Source organism: Macaca thibetana, chromosome 11, assembly GCF_024542745.1.
Source record: "Macaca thibetana thibetana isolate TM-01 chromosome 11, ASM2454274v1, whole genome shotgun sequence".
In the NCBI taxonomy this organism is placed as follows: Eukaryota; Metazoa; Chordata; class Mammalia; order Primates; family Cercopithecidae; genus Macaca; species Macaca thibetana.
The window spans coordinates 67,941,849-67,967,993 of NC_065588.1; the positions used below are offsets into that span (position 1 = coordinate 67,941,849).

At 39.2% G+C, this 26,145-nt stretch overlaps 1 protein-coding gene across 1 annotated transcript in view; it reads left to right on the forward strand.

Annotated features, from left to right (window-relative positions):
* Positions 1-1,699: 1,699 nt before the first annotated feature.
* Positions 1,700-26,145, forward strand: part of RAB21 (RAB21, member RAS oncogene family) — a 34,394-nt gene continuing 9,948 nt past the window's right edge. Inside the window, exons 1-4 of the mRNA XM_050750343.1 lie at positions 1,700-2,130; positions 16,135-16,194; positions 16,932-17,039; positions 20,278-20,341. Coding sequence (XP_050606300.1) covers positions 1,978-2,130; positions 16,135-16,194; positions 16,932-17,039; positions 20,278-20,341 — 385 coding nt within the window. The 5' untranslated portion in view covers positions 1,700-1,977. The remainder of the gene's footprint in view (positions 2,131-16,134; positions 16,195-16,931; positions 17,040-20,277; positions 20,342-26,145) is intronic.

Below are 26,145 nucleotides of genomic sequence, written 5' to 3' on the forward strand. Positions count from 1 at the left end.
TCAACAGTCCCCTTTCTTTTTAGAGTCCCAACTATAGAATTCTGCCTGTCTCCTGAAGTCTAGGATAGGTGCCTGGGTGATTAGCAAAGTAGTGCTATAAGGTTGGCTAGGCAGGTAGTATCCTGACAGTTTGGCAAATGAGGAAACTAAGACTTGGATTCAGCTGGGTGTGGTGGCTCGCACCTATAATCCCATGCTTTGGGAGGATGAGGTGGAAGGATTGCTTGAGGACACAAGTTCAAGACCAGCATGGGTGACGTAGCAAGACTCCATCTCTAGTTAAAAAAAAAAAAAGAAAACAACAAAAAAACAGCTGGGCATGGTGGTGCACACTCATATTCCTGGATACTCAGGAGGCGGAGGCTGGTGAATCACTTGCGCCTAAGAAGTTGAGGCAGCAGTGAGCTATGATTGTGCCACTGCACTCCAGCTAGGTCATGGAGTGAGACTCTGTCTCTTAAAAAATAAAAAATACTTGAATTAAATTTCCAAGGTCCCACAAATAGAAATGGTGTACCAGCTGAGCATAGTGGCCCAGTAATCCCAGCACTTTGAGAGGCATAGGGAGGAGGATAGCTGGAGCCCAGGAGTTTAAGACCAACCTGGGCAACATAGTGAGACCCTGTTTTTAAAAAATAAAAATAAAAGGGCCAGGCATGGTGGCTCACACCTGTAAGCCCAGCACTTTGGGAGGCTGAGGTGGGTGGATCACCTGAGGTCAGGAGTTCAAGACCAGCCTGGCCAACATGGTGAAACCTCGTCTCCACGAAAAATACAAAAATTAGCGGGTCGTGGTGGTGGGCGCCTATGGTCCCAGCTACTCGGGAGCCTGAGGCAGGAGAATCACTTGAACCAAGAAGCAGAGATTGCAGTAAGTCGAGATCACGCCACTGCACTCCAGCCTGGGCGATACAGCGAGACTCCGTCTCAAAATTAAAAATAAAAACAAATAAAAAAGAATGGGGATGCAGATAAGAAAAAACAAGCAATCATCAAACAAGCCGCCTCAAGGTGGAGTACCATGGAATGTCAGAGGCTTCATGAAAGACAGAAAAACTGAAGAGTCCTTGGGGTTAGGAATTCAGAGGTGGGCAGGTCTTATACAGACCTCGCCCTCAACAAACCTACAGCCTAATAAGAGTCGATAAAATAATTTCCATGGAGTGTGTAAAGCCCTGGTAAAGGAGACATACTGGTGTTAGGAAATACCTAATTTTGTGGGGTGGGGGAATGGAAGGATGGGGGAAGGATTGGGTGGTCAGAGATGCGGTTTAAGCTGAGACTTGAAAGATGATGGAGTAGTTGACCACGAGGTCAGAGGAACTGGGAAGCGCTATGATTCGGGATCCCACAGAGAGAGATTCGAGGGCACCTTGACAGATTTGGTTTACAGTGACCTCTGGTGTAAGAGATCATTAGCCTTGTGAACATCCCCTCGGCAAAAACGATGAAGTTCTGCACTTCATTTCACCAGAGGTGGGCTCACCTCAAATTCCTGGTTCCTTATTCCCGCAGGCTCCCACCAACTGCAGAGCAGAGGTGGCTCACAAGCGGCGGGGCTCTGCCCTAGATTGCCAGTAGGCGCTTGACTCACATCCAGCTCCACCCCTGGAGATGCTCCAGAAGCCCCGCCCACGTCCAGGCACGTTCTTCTGGGGCTAGTCGCAGGGGCCGCCCGGGCCGCGGCGCTCACGTGACCCGAGGTGTGACGTAGGAGGAAGGAGACGCCATTAGAGGGAGGCAGAGAGGGATCGTTCTTCGCCTTTCCTCCGGTGCCTGACGTGGTGGGCTGGGGCCCTTCGTCCTCGGACTTTCCCTCAGCCCTTCCAGGCCTCGCCCGAGGAGGGAGTGGGGACAGCGCCCGGGTCGGCGGAGCCGGGGTGGTGGGGGCTGAGCCGGCTGTGGCTGTAAAGGCGCTGCCGCGGCTGTGGGGAGGGCGGCGCGACACTCGGGCTCGGGCGGCCGGGAAGCGACGGGATGGCTGCGGCCGGCGGCGGCGGGGCGGCGGCGGCGGGCCGAGCCTACTCGTTCAAGGTGGTGCTGCTGGGGGAAGGCTGCGTGGGGAAGACGTCGCTGGTGCTGCGCTACTGCGAGAACAAGTTTAACGACAAGCACATCACAACTCTGCAGGTGCGGACCTCGGGGAGCGGGAGGGGGCGCCTCAGGGCCCCTACCCCTCTGGGGCTGGGGAAACTTTCCCGCCCCGGTCCCCTGGATCTAGGCTGGTAAATCCCAGGCCTGTCATCTCCGCCTTCGGTTTACCTTTCCGAATTCGCCCTGGGGAATCACCAGGTCGGGGCAGCCTGTAGACGCGAGGACAGGCTGGTTGGGAGGGAAGTGGAAGGGCCCTGAAAAGTCCCCAGTGTCCTCCGTGGTGGCTGCGCACGTCTGTGGGCTTTTTTTTTTTTTCCCATTTACTGCACTTCCTGGGCCCCAGGTGTCTTTAGCGTTGCAGTCTTCAAATGTTAGCTCCTTTTCTTTCTTTCATAATTAGGAACTTAGCAGCGGATTCGATTTTGTGAATTAGGTGATTTGTAACTTCAGCGCTTACTGATGACTAAGTGTTTATGCAAGTTCCATTTTGTCCTGAGTGACAGGAATGGCAAAAGAGCCATCTCTGGAGGTTTTTTGAAATGACCGCTTGCCCAGGCGTGTTACGCAGTTTCATTGCAGCCTGCGTGGGTCTGACTTGTGGGTCACTCATATTCTGCGAGGTCGATTGACCCACGCTGAAACATCAAGTGAATACTGACCAACAATTGGTCCCCAGACTAAAAGCCGGTGCTGTTACTCATTTTCTTTACCTGTAATAAAAGGCCGGCTTCTACAGGTACATTGGAAAGGTGTTAACATGTTATCATTGATTGAGAGTGAAGCCAGGCCTTTAAGGGAGTTGTACTCACCCCACTCTCCCAGAGAAATCAGTTTTCATGTATTAAAAGAAATTTATCCTACTAATTTGACTTATCAATTTGTCCAAAGGCAGTAAAGTCTAGTGCACTTTTGAGCCTGATTGTCTAGGTTCATGTCTCACCTCCATCCATTTAACTAGCTGTGTCCTACTGGGTAAGTTACTTAACCTGTTTGTGCCTGTTTCTTCTGTTAAAATGGCCATAATGGTAGTATCTAGCTCATAGGGTTGTCAGGATAAATATACAGAAAAAGCCCTGATGACCTGGTCCAGTGTAAGTTGTCTATCTTTACTGCCCCAACTTGCACAATAGGTCTTAATTAGTAAATGTGTAGTATGTGAAAACATCAACACTACTTAATAGAATGCGTAATCTCCTAATTGTTGTGACATTGGATGTTTGATGCTATTATTAAACTGAGTCTAGAATTTACAAGACGCTCTGGCTCTGATTCCATGTTCTATTTTTACTCTTCTGTTTTTACTCGTATGTAAAGCATATCTGAAAAAGTGAGTGCCAGGAAACTGCATTAAAAAAAAATCCTTGTACCAGAGCACTAACAAAATTTTAATAATGAATTGTTATTGTTCAGTGTCCTGTTAGTGAGAGCCTTGTGTTTTGGATCAAGAAAATTCACTGGACAAATACCCAGGATCGTTTAGAAGTTTAGAGATTTACTTAGGTAAAGTGGTAACAATAGCTAACATTTAGTGAGTTCTTACTGTGCTGATTATTTTGCTTGATTTCTGTCATTTAATTCTTATAACACCCTATGAAGTGGATAGTTTAGTGGATAGCCCTACAGGTGAGGAAACAGGTTTAGTTGAGTAATTTTGCTGACAGTAATATTACCACAAGTCAGTGGTACAGGAGTGTCCAAGCTCAAATTTGAACCCCTGTCTGACTTCAGATTTTGAGCAATAAAATCACATTACCTCTGGATATTGGTAAATAACCCATCTAGTGTTTTCCTTTATGCAAAGATCTAAGATAAAAGAAAACTATTGTAATTGAGGTCTTCGCGTTTTTTTCAAAGGATAACTTGAATCTTGCCCTTTCACCCAGGCTGAAGTGCAGCAATCTTCACTCACTGCAACCTCCACCTCCTGGGTCAAGTGATTGTCCTGCATCAACCTCCCAAGCAGCTGGGATTACAGGCACGTGCCACCATGCCTGGCTAATTTTTTTGTATTTTTAGTAGAGATGGGGTTTCACCATATTGGCCAGGCAGGTCTCGAACTCCTGACCTCAGGTGATTTGCCTGTCTTAGCTTTCCAAAGTGCTGGGATTACAGACGTGAGCCACCGCGCCTGACCATACCTTTTCATAAATTTCTAAAACATTCTTGAAACTAAAAGCAAAGTAAAAGTTTTTAAATATATGAAAAGCCACTGCACTCCTACACAGGGGAGGACGAAGTTGTAGTAGATACCCAGTGTTAATATCTGAATTATATTATAGAATTTAGGATTTTGTTGTACACCGATGTATGTAAACAGCAATGTGTCTAATCCCTTTCAGAGATACCAGTTCACCTCATCTTTCTTAACAATTTTTCAGAGGAATTTGATTTATGTGACTTGTAAGACACAACTTTGTATCTTTTTAATTTCCAAATGGAGAGGAAATGGTGTGAGAAGATATGAGAGGAAGAGTTCACCTTTTTTCTTGTCAACAGAGTACCTATCTCTGTAAACTACTTTGTATTTCTATAAAGTACATTCTCATACATTTCAAAGAATTGCAGGATTGACAGGAATTTAAGATAGTTTATGTATGGATCACTATTTTGGTCTTTTAATGTTTAGTCAAGTGGTTGTCCCCCCCCTTTTTTTTTTTAACATCTTGGTGGTGAAATGAACTGGTATTATGGAAAGTGGAAAGCTCACTATGTCCTAAGGTGGCCCATTTCATTTAAAATTTTGTTTTGTTTTGTTTTTGAGACAGAGTCTCACTCTTATCACCCAGGCCGGAGTCTAGGGGTACGATCTCAACTCGCTGCAACCTCCATCTCCTGGATTCAAGCGATTCTCCTGCCTCAGCCTTCCGAGTAGCTGGGACTACAGGCGCGTGCCTCCATGCCTGGCTAATTTTTGTATGTTTAGTAGAGATGGGATTTTGCCATGTTGGCCAGGCTGGTCTCGAACTGCTGACCTCAGGTGATCCACCTGCCTTGGCCTCCCAAAGTGCTGGGATTACAAGTGTGAGCCACCACTCCTGGTCCCACTTCATTTTTAGACAGGTCTAATTTCTAGTAAGTTTTTCTGTATAGAAAGCCAAAATCTGTTTCCCTGTATTTTTCAGTCCTAATTCTCCCTTCTGAATCTTGGTATCTCATATGACATTCCTTCTGAGAGTTGAAGATAACTATCTAGTCTTCTCTTGGGTGAACAACTCTAGTTCCCTTAACTAGATTTCCAGTGACAGTGACATCGTTTTAAATCCTTTCACTTTTTTTTTTTGTTTTTGGAGGCAGAGTCTTGCTCTGTTTTGCAGGCTGGAGTGCAGTGGTGCTATCATAGCTGCCTGCAGCCTCCAACTCCTGGGCTCAAGTAATCCTTCCACCTCAGCCTCCAAGTAGCTGGGACCACAGGCGTGCGCCACAATGCATGGCTAGTTTTTTTCTTTATTTTTAGTAGAGTTGAGGTTTTGCTATGTTGCCCAGGCTGTTCTAGAACTCTGAGCTCAAGCAATCCTCCTGCTTTGGCCTCCTGAAATGCTGAAATTACAGGTATGAGCCACTGTGCATGGCCCTTTCACTATCTTGATATCTCTTCTAGACACTATTTAATCGTTTTCCCTCTTTCCTTAAAGTGTGATTCGTTGAGCTGTAGAAGTAATTCCAGGCATGGTGGTTTGAACTGAACAGAGAATTGCAGGCTATCACCTCACCTGTTGAGAATCCTTTTCCAACACTGAAGTAGATTCTGTGAGCTTTTGGGGAAGCTCTCACTTTGGTAAACACTGAATTTGCTGTCAATTGAAACATCTTAGTCTTAATTGCTTCAAAAAAAAAAAAAAAAAGCATTATTTGTATCTCTCAAATTCTCTTTTCTTTGGTATTGTAGTTAAGCTTTTTCTTTTGTTTCTAATACACTTGACCCATTAAGGTTGACTTTGGTAGATTTACTCCAGTAGGTAAGCCTGTTAATGTCCTTTTTAATTTGGATTCTGTAATTCACGAAACACTGACTGGGCTCCTGTGGACCAGGCACTGGGTTGGGTCCTGGACATGCAAAGAATAAGGTGTGGAATCTACTGTCTGGATTAGCTACTTTTTAACTTTGCCATCTGAAAGTTAGGTAAGAATGCCTTTAATATTCCCAACAGGTCATTATTAAAGATTTTGAAAGAAAGCAGGGGGAGAGAGGGCCAAGTACAAAGCTCTGTAGCAAGTCTTACTGTAGTCCAGTGATGCATGACCGGAAGTTCTATTTTCTGTAGACATATAGAATCTTAGGGAGGGTCACAGGCCATTCCCTCCTCCTTCCCTTGAGTAAGAAACAGTTATTAATGGAGTGCTATACATATTAATAATAATGGAAGACTGACTCTATGGGCTACTACCTAGTGGACACAAATCCCTTAATAAAATGTTAACAGTTACTCCAGCATTGCAGTTCTCCTTTTTGCTCAAGCCACATCTGTCTTGCCCACAAGGTTATCATGAGATGCTTTGTCAAATTCTTGCAGAAGACAAGATATGCTGTTTCTGCAGTACTCAGATCTATGAGGAGGCCATATAATGTGATGAAAAGAGAACGGACTTTGAAGTTAGACTGGGGTTTGAATTCTTACTCTCACTTCATAGCTATCATTATCCTGACAGGATATTCTAATGCCTGTAAGCGAGCTCCTTTTCTGTAAAATGGGAGTACCTTACTTATAGGACTTTATGTGGATTACATGGACAGCCATCATGTGTAAAGCTCCTAGCACAGAGCCTGGCACATGTTTGTGTAATAAATGTTTGCTGTTTGCTGTTAAATGAATAGATGATGCTGGATTTATGTTTTTCTTTCAAGGTAATTGAGTCAAAAAAGGTAATGGGATTATTTTCACATGAATTATTTTGAGAACTCATGCTGTCTCTGAGGGGTCATTACATTGTAAAATTGCTTATAGATTAGATAAATATTTTTAAAATAAAGCAAATCCGTTCTGGTGTTTTCACTGATACCTACATTTCCGCAATTCACTTTCTTTCTTTCTTTTTTTTTTTTTTTTTTTTTTGATTGTGACATTTGCCATACTTTGGTGTTTTAGTGTGGCCCTCTTTTTCCAGAGCTGCTCCAAGGTTACTGGTAGTTATGGAGTAATCCTGTAGGTAAGCTCTCTTAACTTACACAAGCTCTCTTGTGTGGTTTCCCTCTGATTTGAGGCTTTGATAAATTTGGCAGAAATAAGAAAGACAATTGGAGTGAGGGAGTTACTACTACTGTTTCTCTGAAATTTGTGAAGGCAATACGGTTGAATCTACGCAGTTAAATTCAAGAAACATTTACTTTATACATGGTATATGTCAAACATTGTATTAGCTGGGGAATATAAAGATGAGCAAGGTACTTTAAATATCAGTTACTTTTCTTGACTTTATTCTTAAAGGATTGTGCCATTTTGGTTTTAACCACTTCCTCAATTTGGTATGCCCTCTTTATATCTGTGCTTCTAGGTTATGTACTCTTTTTTTTCCCCCCCTCTTATTGAAGGTGCTTATTGAAGATTAATCGAGATCAACAGTCCCCTTTCTTTTTAGAGTCCCAACTATAGAATTCTGCCTGTCTCCTGAAGTCTAGGATAGGTGCCTGGGTGATTAGCAAAGTAGTGCTATAAGGTTGGCTAGGCAGGTAGTATCCTGACAGTTTGGCAAATGAGGAAACTAAGACTTGGATTCAGCTGGGTGCGGTGGCTCGCACCTATAGTCCCATGCTTTGGGAGGATGAGGTGGGAGGATTGCTTGAGGACACAAGTTCAAGACCAGCATGGGTGACGTAACAAGACTCCATCTCTAGTTAAAAAAAAAAAGCTGGGCATGGTGGTGCACACTCATATTCCTGGATACTCAGGAGGCTGAGGCTGGTGGATCACTTGCGCCTAAGAAGTTGAGGCAGCAGTGAGCTATGATTGTGCCACTGCACTCCAGCTAGGTCACGGAGTGAGACTCTGTCTCTTAAAAAATAAAAAATACTTGAATTAAATTTCCAAGGTCCCACAAATAGAAATGGTGTACCAGCTGAGCATAGTGGCCCAGTAATCCCAGCACTTTGAGAGGCATAGGGAGGAGGATAGCTGGAGCCCAGGAGTTTAAGACCAACCTGGGCAACATAGTGAGACCCTGTTTTTAAAAAATAAAAATAAAAGGGCCAGGCATGGTGGCTCACGCCTGTAAGTGCAGCACTTTGGGAGGCTGAGGTGGGTGGATCACCTGAGGTCAGGAGTTCAAGGCCAGCCTAGCCAACATGGTGAAACCTCGTCTCTACAAAAATACAAAAATTAGCCGGGCATGATGCTGGGTACCTGTAATCCCAGCTACTCGGGAGACTAAGGAAGGAGCATCACTTGAACCTGGGAGGCAAAGGTTACTGTGACCCAAGATTGCACCATTGCACTCCAGCCTGGGTGACAGAGCAAGACTCCATCTAAAAAAAATAAAAATAAAATAGTAATAAATAAATCAATAAATTTTAAAAATAGAAATGGTGTGCTTTTTTTTCTTAAGCCTAGTCTACTGCTTTTTTTAAAATAAATCAGTGGTTTTACGTTTTGCATCATAGTCTTAGTCTAGGAATCTTGGTTTCTTTGTTTGCACAAAGAATATTTTGAGTGTTCAAAGTGTCTTCTAAGTATCATTGAAAGCCACATGACTGTTGATTTAAGTGATTTATTATAATATCTTCATACAGTATAATAATTGAAGTTCTTTTTAAAATCTTTTTCCCCTTAGTATTTTATGGAAGTTTGGGTGATTTTACTTAAGAAATGAGTTTTTCTGAATGTGGCCACAAATTTCTATATCTGACTGCCATTTTCTGCTTTGTGCTTTGAGTTACTCTTTAAATGTGATTCTTTGACTTTCCTTTTGAAAGTTTTTATTTGGACTCTTAAACTAATTAAAATCCTTGTTTTTAGGAACTAAGAAGAAATGTGGAAATATTCAAGCACCTAGCTTAGGGGTTTTTTGTGGTTTTTTTTTTCCTTTTTTTTTTTCACTGAGATGGAGTATCGCTCTTTCGCCCAGGCTGGAGTGGAGTGGCATGATCTTGGTTCACTGCAACCTTTGCCCCCTGGGTTCAAGCAATTCTCCTGCTTCAGCCTCCCAAGTAGCTGGAATTACGGGTGCCCACCGTAGCGCGCGGTTAATTTTGTATTTTTAGTAGAAATGGGGTTTCACCTTTTTGGTCAGGCTGGTCTTGAACTCCTGACCTCAGGTGATCCACCCACCTTGGCCTCCCAAAGTGTTGGGATTACAGGCATGAGCCACTGCGCCCGGCCTAGCTTAGTTTTTTGATAGCTAATTTTTATTGCCTTGCTAGAGAGGGCCAATTTTATAAATTAACCTGCCTGAATTCTGTCATGTCTTAAGTCTGGAAGTGGTAATGCTTTATTCATTTATTTTTTTATTTTATTTTAAAAATTGACAATTGTACATTCTTTAAATACTTAAGTCTGTACCAGTGTTAGCAACTAGCAAGAATATTTATTTTGCACACATGCATTCTCTCTTACTCATACACTCCCCCACCCTAGGCCCCCAATTAATGAAGTCTGTTGAATTTAGTTGATACTAGATAAAGCCAGGAAAGTATTTGTTCACAGTGTAGTTACTATGTTGCTTTCAACAGATACCTTATAATTGTTAAATACTACTTTAGGTGGTTTGCTTTGCCAGAACAGTAGTTAGCAAGCACAGCAAATGGTCTGGCTAACAGAACCAAAAAATTGATTAAACAAGTTATGAAAAGACTTTAATTTGGCAGATATATTTTTTCCCTATTATTTCTTAGTAATCCTTTTCTTTTTAGGTTTTTTAATTTTTAATTTTTTTCCTCCTCCCTGTGATTACCTGTCAATTTTTTTTTTTAATAGCATTTTCTTTTTTTTTTTGTCATCCACTATGATTTCCGGTAAGCAGTTGGGTAAACAAGAATCAGGTGTTAATACAAGTTACAGATGACAACCTGAGCTGATAAGATTGTTAATTTTTTAATCTCACTAAAGCATAGAAGATGAAATAATTGGGATTAGAAGATGTACTGGTGAAATAACTCAGGATTTGAAGGAGATAGGGTGGAAAATGTGCCATTACTTACTTGGATCCTTGCTAGTAATATTTTGTGCCTACCCTGAGAATATTTGGGGAGGTTAGGGTCCAAGAACGCTTACTGTCCAAGTGGAGGAGTGCCAGGTTAAGAAATGTGTGTATGTTCTAGAATAGTTAGCTTTGTACAGTGGAAAAACTATTGTGGAGTCAGACAGGTTTCCACCCACTGCAGCACCCAGCTGAGTTGTCTGACCTTCCATGAGTCACTGTATTTTTTTTAAATATATCAGGTTCACAGCCGTAAAGTAAGACTAAGTATCTGCTTCACAGAGTTGTTGAAAATTAAATGAAAAAGCCCAAGCACAGTGCTTGGCACACAGTATGGTTGTTTTTTGTTTTTGTTTTTTCCACCTTCCTATAGTCCTAGAACCTTTTGAATTGGCTATTGTTCAATGTCACTCTCCCTCCTTCCCTTTGTACACTGGGGATTCTTTACCGAGATGTTGCCAGGCATTTGTAAATCTCTTGGAAGTACATGGGAATTGTTTTTAGTATGTGCATATGAGGGTGTTTTGGGGAGTGAGTAGGTTCATGGCTTTCTTCATATTCTTAAAGAAGTTTGTAATTACTTCTCCCACCTTCAGTACCATGTAAGAATTAAGAACCACTGCTCCAGAGTAATTATTATAACCAGTGGTATCTCAGTAGTCTGGCCAAATTAAGTGTGCCTGGTAGAGGTGATTAAAAAAGAAAAGACAAATTTCAGCCTTTTGATTGTTTGCTGCTATCTTTTTTTATAAATTAATTTTTATTTTTATTTCAATAGTTTTGGGGGTATAGGTGTTTTTTGTTACATGGATAAGTTCTTCAGTGGTGATTTCTGAGATTTTGGTGCACCTGAGCAGTGTACACCATGTTCAATATGTAGTGTTTTATCCCATACCCTCCTCCAAACCTTCCTCCTTGAGTACCCAAAGTCCATGATATCATTCTTATACCTTTGCATCCTCATAGGTTAAGTCTCACTTGTAAGTGAGAACATACAATATTTGGTTTTCCATTCCTGAGCTACTTCACTTAGAATAATGGCTTCCAGCTCCATCCAAGTTGCTGTAAAAGACATTATTTCATTCCTTTTTATGGCTGAGTAGTATTCTATGGTATATATATACTGCATTTTCTTTATTCACTTGTTAGTTGATGGACACTCAGGTTGGTTCCATATCTTTGCAATTGTGAATTGTGAATCGTGCTGAAATAAACTGTGCATGTGACTTTTTCATATGATGACTTCTTTTCTTTTGGGTAGATGCTCAGTAGTGGGATTGCTGGATCAAATGATAGTTTTATAATACTTTTAGTTCTTTAAGTAATCTCCATCCTGTTTTCCATAGTGGTGGTTCTAGTTTACATTCCCACCAGCAGTGTAAAAGTGCTCCCCTTTGGTCACATCCACACTAGCATCTATTGTTATATTGACTTTTTAATTATGGCCATTCTTGCAGGAGTAAGGGATGTCTCATTGTGATTTTAATTTGCATTTCCCTGATAATTAGTCATGTTGAGTATTTTTTCATATGTTTGTTGGCTATTTGTATATCTTCTTTTAAGAATTGTCTTTTCATGTCCTTTGCCCACTTTTTGATGGGATTATTTGTTTTTTTCTTGCTGATATGTTTGAGTTCCTTGTAGATTCTGGATATTAGTCTTTTGTTGGATGCTTAGTTTACGAACATTTTCTCCCACTCTGGATTGTCTGTTTACTCTACTGGTTATTTATTTTGCTGTGCAGAAGCATTTTAGTTCAATTAGATCCCATTTATTCATTTTTGTTTTGTTGCATTTGCTTTTGGGGTGTTAGTCATGAATTCTTTGTCTAAGCCAGTGTCTAGAAGAGTTTTTCCAATGTTATCCTCTAGAATTTTTATGGTTTCAGGTCTTAGATAAGTCTTTGATCCATCTTGAGTTGATTTTTATATAAGGTGAGAGATGAGGATCCAGTTTCATTCTTCCACATGTGGCTTGCCGGTTTTCCCAGCGCCATTTGTTAAATAGGCTATCTTTTCCCAAATTTCTGTTTTTTTATGCTTTGTCGAAGATCAGGTGGGTGTATTTGGCTTTATTTCTGGGTTCTCTATTGTTCCATTGGTCTACGTGCCTATTTTTATACCTGTTTGCTGCTATCTTGATGTTTCAGCTTTCTTCTTAAATATATTCATAATTTTAGAGCAGGGCTTAAGTTTTTCATTATGAAGGAAAAAAAATGTACTAGGGATCCTTTGATAATATGCATCATATATCTGAGTTAAAATAATTTGATTAGTAAGGAAACTTAGGAGCATATCTTCTACTAAATTGAATTATACCTGCATCGATTTACCAGGGCATATTGTAGATGTGCTTATCTATAATAACAGTATTTGACTGTCTATTATAGGCAGGGTACTATGACTTTCCCCACTTCTTCCACAAGAGAGGAAGTGTTAGAGAACTCAGATCTTAGTCTGGGAAGTATCGTAGCATGGTAGTTACAATTAATATCTGGAGCCAAACTGCCTGGAATTTCAAATGGCACTGTGTCACTTACTGTGTGACCTTGGGCAAGATATTTACCCTCCTTATGCCTCATTTTCCACGTCTGTAATACATGGATAACAATTATCTCTGACTCACAGGGCATTATTGGCACCTGAGAATTAAATGAATTAATATTTGAGAAGCTCTTGGAACACTGCCCATTTCATTGTAAGTGCTGTAAAAACGTTAAATAAAAATATATAATCTAGTTAACAGAATACTTACACCCATGAAAAGATAATTTATAGTATAAGATAGTATAAGCTGCAGTAAATGTAGAGTTGATTCCCTAAAATTCTTTAGGATAGGAAAATTTAGTGTGCATTGCATGCATGAGTATAAGAGAACATGAAATTTCAGGGAAAAAGAGCCATATTTGGATAAGTGGAATTTAGATAGAGAACAGAGAATAGGCCCAAATTAGAGGGGAATTTTATGGGCAGAAGAATTGCAGAGGATGCAAAAAAGCCATACAAGTTGGAGAATAAGTAAAGAAATATTGGAAGCTATCGTAAGAAGATAGATGTGGACACATTGTGGAAGTCTTTGGATATAAAGATAAGGCTTTGATACTTTTAATTGTAAATGCAGGCTCCCCAACTTTTATAAAGAAGCAGCTTATTAATGATTTTGTGAAAAGTGCATAGCACAGTACTTGGCAGAAAATGAACATTTAATAAATGTTAGCTCATATTAGCAGCAGTAGTAGAAATGACTGTCTAGTGTTTTTACTGCATGGATGGGCTATTTTTGTGAATTTTTAACTACTTACCTATTAATTGAACACAGATAATTTCATTGTTTTTGTTTTTCTGTATAATCAATGTTGTGATGTGTACCCTTTCCATAAAAGTGTTTTGTGTATCCATAGTTCCTTAGGGGAGACTTAATACTGTCCTTTAAATTTACCATGGGAGAGTGGTGGGAAATTTCGGAGGGGACAGTAGAAAAGAAATGAGGGAGCTTTACCAACTCTGATGCACTCCCTTCTGAGAAATCTCGACAACACTCATGACCAAAAGGTTATGATATTAGCTGTCAGCAGGGATATTGAAGCATACTTATTAAAAATGATAACCTATTAGGGAATCCTTCAATGAGTTGTAAGGGTTTTTTTGTTTTTTTTAAACCAGGGAAGCTTTGGGAAGATAATATGGCATGCAGAGTAGGGTGTGAGGTGAACCAGAGGTATTTATGTTATGACATAATAAGAGACTTGTGGTCATAGACCCCAGAGGAAATGTGAAGGCAAGGCTTGGTAGATTTTGGAAGCATATGGACTGACAAGGGCTTAAGAAGATATTTTTAAGGTTCTAAACTTCAATGAGAAGGCAAATGTGATCAAAATACTAAAATCAGAATGAAAATCCAATTTTGGGGAGAAGATTGGTTCAGTCTTACATGTATTTGAAAAAGAGGCATTTAAATTGACCTATCCATTAAATATTCGGATAGGATTCAGATTTTGTTTTTTTTCCGTATGGCATTAATACTGAAACCATGAAAATGATTGAGTTCAGATAAATTACACAGCTAGTATGTAGCAAAGCTGAGATTCAGATCCACAGGTTCTGCTCCAAAGTTCATATTCTTAGCCCCTATGCTAGCATAAATGGGAGAAGTCATTTATTGTCGTAACATGTATTTGGTCTTTGCATTTTTCAGGTTAATTTGCTGTTTTGGCATTTAATTTATTTTTCTCCTGTATAATTTTTATTTTATTTACTAAAATATCTTGAGGATAGCTGGGGCCTTGAGGGCAGACATACATGTGTTTGAACCCAGCTCTGCAATTTATATTTATCTGTAGACTCCTTAGTTAATCACTGCATCCAGTGGCCTTTTCTTAGTTCTAATTTTCTGTGGTGCGCCCATAGCAAAAAGACCTTCCTGAAATTGAGATTTCTTGCGTTTCTTTCCTTCAGTAATTCACTATCCTGACTTTTTATCTGTTTCACCTTTTTTGTACTTACTTCTATATAAATACACCTAAATGTGACTGTCTCTACACAGGTCTTAACTCACCTCTCTATTCCTTTTTTTAAACTTGTCGGCTGACTCTGGATTCTGGATATATTTTGTCTTCAGTAACTCTTGATTCTGTTCTTTCTTTCCTATCTTCATGGTCTTAGTTCAGACCTCCTTTTTTATATTTTTCCCTAATTTTGTAATAGTGTTCTTTCTACCTATCTTTTCTAGTCCAACCTCCCTTCCTATCCCAGGGTCATTCTCTTAAAATATAGATCTGTTTCCCCATTGCTTGAAACCATTCAGTGATTCTCCATTGTCAGTAGTCCTGTGTGTTCAAACAGTTGTTCTTTAGGATGAATTAGGTATTTTTCTAGGAAAAAAAGGTTCAGTGCTATACAGAAGAAAATCAGGGAAAAAGAGTTCAAATGAATTTGGGAAATGCTTGTATAAATACAGTCAGCTAGCCTTCTGTTTAGCAGCATCCTAATGTGTTAATGTGCATTGTTAGTGTATAAAAATCAATAAATAGCATTTCCAAAGTATACCTGACGTGTGTGTGTGTGTCTAAATACATGTCTGGTGTCTTAGAACAAGTTTTATTGAGACTATAAGGTAAAGTCCATCTATGTAGTCTCATCTCTGGTATTGACCATACCCACTTGGAGTTCCCTGGGGGATGGGGTCATGTATTTGAGGCTTCAGTGGCATCACTCATCTATCAGAAAAAACCCCTACTGCTCCTAAAGGGGAGATCATTACCTTCTCTCTGAAGCCTTCTTTGACTCATTCAGACAACTGTTACACTTCCTTTCTCAGTACTATCTTTACAGTGTATTTGGCAAACCCTCCATTTTAGCAGTTATCACATGGAATTGTAATTCTCTTTATTTTTGTTTCTCTAATAGAGTGTAAAAGCTAGAACCATGTCCTTTCATTTCTCTGACTTTAATGCTTAGGATAATTACTGAATATATGTTAAACAATTGAGTTACGAAGTAATTGTGGAACCATTTTGAATAATATTGATATTTGTACATTAAGTAAACCACCAGTAAACATTTATTTTATCTTAGAAATCTCTTAAACTCTTTATTTCTGTGAGTAGATAAGGTAGCATCAAATTAAATGCTCTAGGGAAAATTTTGTTCCACTTAGATAAGGAAAAGTATTAAGAAAAAAGTACTTATTTTCTGTGTATTTTTAATAACCTATGTTCAGAAAACATGATTTTTTTTAAGGTAAAAATGTAAATAATATCTTTAATGAAACAATTTCGATCATTAATTTGAAACTCGGTGATTACTTTTTCTCCCAGATAACTTTTACATTGAGATGATTCATTCATCTATAGTTGTTAGGATAAAGAACCGTATTTTATATGAAACATTGTTTAATGTATATTTCTCTTTTTAGGCATCATTCTTAACAAAGAAGTTAAATATTGGTGGGAAAAGAGTAAACCTTGCCATATGGGTAAGTGAGCTTTTTCAACTCTTATGCATGGAGGCTTCTTCCTTTTTTCTTTTTTTTTTAAGTTTATTGGAGCTTAGCCCCAACTTTTTTTTTTTTAATTAAAAATAATCTTAAAATCTGGTTGAGAATTATATCTGGAATATAATTGAATATTTGAATATTGCTGTTACAACTTTTCAGCTGGAGAAGGGTCAACTCAGAAGGGTTCCACTTCAGAGAGAGGACAGGGTGGGTGGACAGCTTGCCTGGCCTTTTTTCCCCACCCTGTGTCTCCATATTCCAGCCTTCCAAGGGAATGACTTATGGAGAGTAGGGTGAGGATAATGGAGCAGGGTACTTGTTGACTGGTGATCTTGATGCATGTGCTGTTTCTCTGTCTCTCCCAGTGTGGGAACTTAAACTTAGGGCAGAGCCTATTCCTGGCTTATAATACTGTGTTGGCTGTTTTGGCCCTCTGGCAACTGAACTGGTTTTTTAATGGGGTTGGGGAAGTTGCTGAGGAGGAGGAAGGTTGGGAGGGAAAAAGTAACTGTCGTATATCACTGAAACATTACATATTGGTCATAACTTAAAATTTTTTTGTGTGACCTGTTTTGCTGTTTTGTTTCTGTTAGGAGGGTTTTGTGGTTGTCTGTGACTTTATGCCATATTTTCCAATTAATCAAAAGTTCACCATAGTTGCAATTGCAGATTTGTATTTTTCTTCTGATCTAATAAGCATTTGTTGCTTTCTTTAGGATACGGCAGGTCAAGAGAGATTCCATGCATTGGGTCCAATTTACTACAGAGATTCAAATGGAGCTATTTTAGTTTATGACATAACAGATGAAGATTCTTTTCAGAAGGTATTCTATTTATGGGTAGATGTCTTAGAAGGACAATAGTAATTTTTCAAGTATCCATTAATATACTTTTGTTCACTAATGTGATTAGTTTTGTTTTTAAAAATAAAGTATATAATTTGTGCATAACTGGTGACAACTTACATTTTATTTTTCTTTTCACCTACAACATGGAGGTATACTCCTATGTTTAATGAAATATTTAATTCATATGAATTAATTTATGTTAGAATAATTAATGGCTTATTACATGGCTTTCTCAAATATTAAGGAAGGAAAATACTTGAAGGTGAGCTTCAGAAAAATATGGGGGCTTTTGTTTCTCCCTCTTATGGAAAAATCACACTTATTTCCTTAATTCCATAGGCATTGGGCTCTTAAACTTGGTGTGGCTGGACAAGTTCCTTTACTGTGAAGAGAAAAAAGGAGGAGCAAAATCACATTTAAGCTTTTTCCTTGCCAAATATAATAAAAGTTTTAAAAGGACAGTCTTAAAATTATCTCATTAGTTTACTTCCCTTCAAATACACACCACATATGTATGACTCTTAAAGTTGTTTGGGACCAAAAATGAGTTACCATTTAATTTACCTCTGACTGTAATTTATTTCATCACAGTCAGATGGGTTACTTATTTGACCTTTCCTCCTAAAGCTGTTCTTGGAATATGTCAACAATGTGTAACCACAGGGAGTAATGCCAAGGAAGAAGCTTGTCATACCTTGACTTACAGGCTCGTTCTTGGTAAAATTACTTGTTTGTTTTTTCTCTTTATTTTTTTTCCCAGTTATATCTGATAGAGCAGATATACAAGTTAGCCCTTGGGTTATTAACAATATTGGAAAAGCTTAACCCGAGAAGTAGAAAATGAAACAATAGGTACCTTGTAGATTTAATGATTTTTAAAAGTTATTTTGGTGCTGCTGTTTGTTACCTCCCTCCTGACTTTTTGCATGAAAAGACATAGTTTAAGTATTTATTAAGAGAAGATTGAGGCCAGGCACAGTGGCTCACACTGTAATCCCAGCACTTTGGGAGGTCAAGGAGGGCAGATCACTTGAGGTCAGGAGTTTGAGACCAGCCCAGCCAACATGGTGAAATCCCATCTGTACTAAAAATATTAGCTGGGTGTGGTGGCACATGCCTACAATCTTAGCTACTTGGGAGGCTGAGGCAGGAGAATTGCTTAAACCGGGGAGGCAGAGATTGCAGTGAGCCTAGATTGCGCCACTGAACTCCAGCCTGGGTGACAGAGCGAGATGCCATCTCAAAAAAAAAAAAAAAAAAAAAAGATTGAGTCATTTAGGTTGAAAAGTGACCAGTTCTCTACTGCTATGTAACAAAACTCCCAAAATTTTTGACTTAAAACAGTAACTTATTATTTCTCATGATTCTGTGGGTTGACCAGGCAGGTTCACTGCTCTTTGTGATGTCACTGGAGTCAGTCATAGAGCTGCACTGAACTGGGAGTTTGGCTGGGGCTGGAATATCCAAGGAGGCCTAGTTCTCCATCTGGCCTCTCACTATATCTGGTGTCTTATCGTCCAGTACTGTATGTGCTCTCTCATTATTCTGTGTTCTACCTTAAGCTTTTTATATGACAACTGGATCCCAAGAGTTAAATGTAGAAGCTACCAGGCCTTCTTAAGGCTTAAGTCTGGGATTGGCACAGCATTACTTCTGCCACATTGTCTTGTCAAAGCAGGTTACAAAGCCCGCCCAAATTCAGAGGGTGGGGAATTTGACTCTGCCATATTTGATGGGAGGATTGACAAAGAATTTGTGACCATCTCTAACTCACCAAAAATGTATGGGGTAAAGAATAGATAGAGTGCTTGTGGAGGGGTATCTAATTTGAAATGACTAACAAACTTTTTTTAAAAAAAATGATTAGATTAGTAGGTTGTGATACTATATGCACATGGAAGAGAGGAATACATAATTAGATTCTGCTGTGTTTCTTTTGAGGTGATGAAGATGTATATTTTATGCCAATATGGTCAAATTTTTCTTATGTGAAATCAATAAAGAGTGGAAGTTAAATGCTTTGAAAACTTTATACATATATGTGAATGAAACAAAAAGGTAGGGCTATACTGAGAAAACTGTCATTCAGTGCTGCTATAAAGATAATGTGATGATAACTACCTTTGCTTTTGTAAGGATTTTGGGTTTGCCAAAGGTAGTTCCTCTGCATTCTGTAGAGAATAGGAATGTGGAAGTGTTACATTTGTACACCATAAGACCAGATGCACAGTAAGTGGTTACCACATAGCTAATGTAATTTTTGGAATTTACAGATACACGTGTATTTTTTCAGGAGGGTATATAAGTTCAGTGTGAGTTGGTTACATCCATATTAAATTTCATTGCAAAGAATGAGGGCAGGTGTCCAAGTTTGCCTTTTATTCTGTTATTATAATCAGCATTTAAAATCATGAGTTCAAAAGAGTAATCTACTTAATTCCAGTTTACTGCCAACTGTGTCTACTATTATGCTGCATTCATACCGGAGAATCAGTTCATAACTGGAGTTATTGTATATCATTGGTTCTCTACAGGGGATGACAATGCCTGGAGACATCTTTGGTTGTCACAACTGGCGGATGCTCTTGGCATCTAGTGGTAGGAAGTCAGGGATGTTACTAAACATCATACATTGCACAGGACAGTGCCTCACAGCAAAGAATTATCTGTACTAAAATGTCAGTATTGCCAAGGTTGCAAAACCCTGTCATACACTAAATGATGAAATTATTTTAGCACTCTTAATTTTTTTAGTGCTTATATATTTATTTATTTTTTGTCTTTTATTATGTGACACTGAAGCTCCTATGCTCTCTATTTAGGAATCAATTAGGGTACAAAAGACTGTTTTAAACCCACATATTCCTAAGTCCAAAGTGACACTGGTAATCTATATTGTAAAGCATCTATTATCAGAAGCTGGAGTTGATACGCTTTTTCTCTAGTGAATAGCTTTGCTTGGATCTGTGGAAGACTGATGCAAGTTTATAGTAAGAGTTGCTTCTGTGTATTTTTCCATTGTTGTGTTTATGTGTATATGGTTTGCAATACTATCTGGCAATAAATGATTCTTCAGTGAATCATATCTGGTAATAACTAAATAATATAGACTCTTAAAATTCTGAGGTATTTTGACAGTGTTAAGTTTTTGGATGTTGTGATAGTAGTAATTCTAACAGGATTTGTTTTAATGTGTGCTCTTTTGTATATACAGGTAAAAAACTGGGTCAAAGAATTACGGAAAATGTTGGGAAATGAAATCTGTTTATGTATAGTTGGTAAGCATCTTACTTTTTTTTTAAAGAAGTCCTTTGTTTCCTTAATGTTTTATTGAAGACATTATAAACAAGTAATTTTTGTTTTAAAGTTATATGAGAAAGGAAGAATGACATATTAATATAAATATTTTAGAATAATTTAGGATTTAGCCTGGTGCAGTGGCTCATGCCTGTAATCCCAGCACCTTGGGAGGCCAAAGTAGTTGGATCACCTGAAGTCAGGAGTTCAAGACCGGCCTGGTCAACATGGTGAAACGCTGTCTCTATAAAAATACCAAAAAAAAAAAAATAGCTGGACATGGTGGTGCATGCCTGTAATCCCAGCACTTGGGAGGCTGAGGTGGGAGAATCGCTTGAATCCAGGAGGCAGAGGGTGCAGTGAGCCAAGGTCACACCATTGCACTCCAGCCTGGGTGATACAGTGAGATTCCATCTCACAAAAAAAAAAAAAAAAAAAAAAAAAGGCTGGATGCAGTGACTCATGACTCATGCCTGTGATCCCAGCCCTTTGGGAGGCTGAGGCAGGCAGATCATCTGAGGTCAGGAGTTCGAAAACAGCCCGGCCAACATGGTGAAATCCCATCTCTACTAAAAATACAAAAATTAGCCGGGCGTGGTAGTGGGCACCTATAGTCCCAGCTACTTGGGAGGCGGAGGCAGGAGAATCGCTTGAACCCAGGAGGTGGAGGTTGCAGTGAGCCAAGATCACGCCATTGCACTCCAGCTTGGGTGACAGAGCGAGACTCTCTGTCTTTAAAAAAAAAAAAAAAAAAAAAAAAGGCCTGGCGCGGTGGCTCACGCCTGTAATCTCAGCACTTTGGGAGGCCGAGGCGGGCAGATCACAAGGTCAGGAGATCGAGACCATCCTGGCTAACACGGTGAAACCCCATCTCTACTAAAAATACAAAATATTAGCCGGGCGTGGTGGTGCGTGCCTGTAGTCCTAGCTACTCGGAGGCTGAGGCAGGAGAATGGCGTGAACCCAGGAGGTGGAGCTTGCAGTGAGCCGAGATGGTACCACTGCACTCCAGCCTGGGTGACAAAGCGAGACTCCGTCTCAAAAAAAAAAAAAAAAAAAAAAAAAAAAAGAATTTTGGATTTAGAAGTGATTTTCCAGGAGATTTAAACTCTAAGGAATGCCTTGGGGAGCAAATTGAAAACTAAACACTTGGGGCTTTGAGTTTCCTAGCCTTGCTTCAGTTTGATCTTTTGTTTTTCACTGTATGGTTTTGCTTAGAAAAAGTTTAGTAACTACTTTATAATAAAATTAAGGAGATGACTTAGGCCTGTGTTCTTGTTCTGTATATTTAACTACACATTTTTGAGTAATGGTCAAATTTGACCACAAGGATACAAGGAGATCATGATCCCAGGGTGGAGGAATATTCCTAATGGGAATAAAGGAACTCTACAACTCACTTTTGGACTTCTGGAATTTCTCTTTGGTTCTCTTTTTCTTTAGATTGTTATTTCTATGATATCACAATTATTGAACAATAAAAGTGTACTAGACACTGTGCTGTGTACTCACAGACATTATCTCATGTAATCCTCATAATCCTATGAGGGTTTTATAGAGGAAGCTGAGTCCTGGAGATAATAACTTGCCCAGTGTCAGGTAGCTGTCAGAGATAGAATTTGAAATGAAGTCATTCTGACTCTTAGGTTACTAAACCTTATGATGTATAGCCTCATGCTGTTTTCTCTCTTTTTTCTACATACCTGATAATACTAAAAACAATATGGGAGAAGCCAGGGTAGGATCATTTCAGTGGAAGACAAAGGTAGTATCTGGGGAAATGAAAGAATGGAACGGTCAGTGTGGGGAAATTCTGCTTTTAGCCTTAAGAATTTTTTTTTTTTCTTGAGACACAGTCTCGCTCTGTCGCCCAGGCTGGAATGCAGTGGCGTGATCTCAGCTCACTGCAACCTCTGTCTCCCGGGTTCAAGCGATTCTCCTGCCTCAGCCTCCCGAGCAGCTGGGACTACAGGCACGCACCACCACGCCCAGCTAATTTTTGTATTTTTTGTAGAGACGGGGTTTCAACCATATTGGCCAGGCTGTTCTCAAACTCCTGACCTCATAATCCACCCGCCTCAGCCTCCCAAAGTGCTAGGATTACAGGCATGAGCCACCACGCCCGGCCAAGAATTTTAACTTGAGTTTACATTTCTTATCTGTCACCATTACACTGGTAGCTTTATAGTCCCAGATCAGGGGCAAGTCTTGGGGGAAAAGAGCAAGATGATTTCCCCTGCGTTTTGATCTAGATGCTAGATGTCAGGCTAGGCAGGAATATTTCAGACTGGAACACTGAAGTAGTAGGCTACTTGGAGGTTTGGAACCAAAGCTACAGCTAATCATTACTGAGTTTTGTGTAACTTTGTATGGTATATGGACTTACTAGGAGTGGAAGTGGCCACAGTAGATGAATGACTGAAGATTTAATATTTTGGGATTCTGATCATCTTTCTGAAGATAGAAATTACTAACATATACATAAAGTCAAGGAAACTCCAAGAGCTTGTTACTTGACCAGGGTCACAAAGTAACATTAAAAAAAATCATCTAAGTTAAATAAGCTCATGAATAGTTTAAAGTGTGTGTGTGTGTTGGTTTTAATGTTCAATGAAGTACCTTTTATGTTGCCACTCTAAAAGTTGAAGGCATAACATTAAATTGAACCTCAAGGAAGATACTTTCACTGGAGCATCAGAGAGAGTGGTTGCCAGATAGTGAACTGGTTTCTTTAAAAATGTTTATATATATAGTGTATATTTTTAATGTTCATATTATAAGAAGTTTTAGGACTATTGGATCTGGTAGCCTACTGCCTCCAGTAGAGTCAAATACTCCATTTAATATTATAGAATATTTATTATTAGTGTGAAGTATAGAAAGCTCTCACTTTTCTTCTGTTGACAAGTATGACATGGAATTTTATTTGGAATTCAGAGTTGGGAGAATTCTGAGAGCTCAGAGACTGATTTGCGTAATAATAAAACTCCAGTCTCCCGTTAAAAAAAAAAAAAAAAGAATTCTGAGAGCTTATTTACCACTTTTCCCAAACTTATTAGGATAATTTAGAGAATTGAAAAAAAAAAAGTTTTGGGGCCTCATTATAGATACACTAAATCAAAATTTCTGTGGATGGGACTAAGAATTAATTCCCTGTTTTCACCCCACCTTTCTTCCTTCTATAAGTATTTTTGAGTGGCTTCTTTGTACCAGGCACTGTGTGCTGTTAATTCTGATTTAGTGTACATACACGCAGGTGTTGGAGAACAACTTATTTTTTCTGACAAGTGCAAGAAACGAATTTGTCTTCACATTTAGCTAAAATCATACTCCCTGTATCCTTCACTTTGAACTGATTTTTTAAGTGAATTTTTCATCGTATGTACAGAAAAGTGTACAAATCTTCAATAACATAATTTTCACAAAATGAAAATCGCACAGTGTCAGCAGTACGTAAGGACCCTGAGTTGTGTTACTTTTTCATCCCAACACTCACAGTTGTTTTCCCCTCGCCATTCCCCACCCCCTGTCACTGTCCTTTTTACTGCATGAATTAGTTTTGTTTTGAATTTTATATAAATGAAGTCATATAATATTAACTCTTCTTGTGTCTGGCTTTTTTGACTTTACTTTGTGTTCCTACGATTCCTCTATGTTGTATATAGTTCATTTTATTCTGATTGCTGTCTGATACTTTATGAATACTCCACAGTTTATCCGTTTTGCTATTGATGGACATTTGCATTGTTTTTCCCACTTCTTGATTTTTATTCTCTGTTGTAGTCGTTCAGTGTTTATTCTCTTCTGTTTTATTAGTAATTTTGAAATAATACTACTTCTCAGGGTTATGATGAAGATTATATAATGATTTGAAAAATACTTGGCATAGCGGTAGACATTTGACAAGAATTTATTCTGTTTACATAAGATAACCCTTCAGGCATTTGAAGACTACTTAAACAACTCACTTTAAGTCTTAAATTCTCTAGATCAGCGGTTTTTTTATGTGGCCTACCTTCTAGACATTCTGATCATCCTGATCATTTTCTCTCCTAGGTTTATTTTTACTGTATGAGTATGTCACCCACACTTGGAAATCAACAATAGAATCCAAATGTTGTTGAGCTAGTATGTACTTATAGGCCCTGTCTCTCTCCTCACACTGGCCTTCTATCAGGATTGCCTGAGATTGCTTAAACTTTTTAGCAGACATGTCAACTAGTTGCTCTTACATAGATGATAGTTATCCAAAATCTCAAGTCCTTTTTTGTAAGTATTGCTATTCAGTCCGATTTTTCCCAGCTTGTTCTCATGTAACAATTTAAAGCTAAGTGGAAATTTCAGTTTGTCATGTTTTTGAAACTTTATGTTTGATATATAGTCTACTAGCATTTTCCTGTGTAAATTAAATACTTAACCTCCTAGTTCCTTATCTAAGCCACTGAACTCCATGTGCTAACCAGTAATAGAGAACCACATGTTTCAGTAGCAGAGACTTTTTCCTCTAGGTTGTCATTAATCCATTGATAGGCACCCTTGGCTGTGGTTGATAGTATTCTGCATCTAGTCTGTCCTTAACATTTGTATGTTTCTTGAACAAGTATTTATTATTAATCATAGTCACCATTCATTGAGTGCCAGGCACTGTTTTAAGAACTACACATTTTTTATTTCATTTAAGCCTCCTGACAATGCTGCAGGAAGACCATTTCATTTTACAGATGAAAAAATGTGCTTAGAGAGCTTGAAACTTCCCAAAGTCACATAGCTTGTTAGAAGTAGCCCTGGGATTTTAACTCAGATCTGCCTGCCACTTCAAGCCCATATCCTTAATAAACACTTCATTGCTTACTATGTACCAGGATTTGGGAATAGTGTAGTGAATAAGTAAACAAAATAGATATGGTTCTTGTCCTCCCAGAGTTTCTTGTGTAGAAAAAGAGAGGAAAACAAGCTACTTATTATATATTGTAATAAATGCTATGGAAGGGAAATGCAGAATGGAGTACTATGAGAGCATAAAAGCAAACCAACTAGATTTGAGGTGCAAGGGGGAGATAAGGGAAAATTTCCTAGACCAAGTGTTGTATAAACTAAGTTAGCTAGATGAAGCCAGTCGGATGATGGTAGAGTGTGTTACCTCCAAGGCACGGTGGCTCACCCCTGTAATCCCAGCACTTTGGGAGGCTGAGGCAGGCGGATCATTTGAGGTCAGGAGTAAGTTTGTGTTACCTATCATGGACTTTAATTCTCTCATAACAATATTGACTTTCCATTTGATCATTCACTGTGATGAATGTCATTAATATTAATAACTGTTCTTTATTGAGCATATAGTATATGCTAGGCCTTTTACATTTATCTTATTTTCACATCAACCCTGCAAGGTTTGTTAGCCACACATGCACAGAGTGAGACTAACAGAGGTTAACTAATTTGTCCAAAATATTACAATTATGGCCAGGCGTGTTGACTCTCGCCTTTAATCCCAGCATTTTGGGAGGCCAAGGTGGGCAGATTGCTTGAGTCCAGGAGTTTGAGACCAGCCTGGACAACATGGCAAAACCCCATCTCTACAAAAAAATACAAAAATTAGCCAGGTGTGGTGGCATGTGCCTGTAGTCCCAGCTACTCGGGGGGCTGAGGCAGGAGGATTGCTTTGAGCCTGGGAGGTGGAGGCTGCAAAGAGCCGTGTTCATGCCGCTGCATTCCAGCCTAAGTGACAGAGCAAGACCCTGTCTCAAGAAAAAGTAAAACAAAAAAAATTACAGTTATGGAGTAAGCA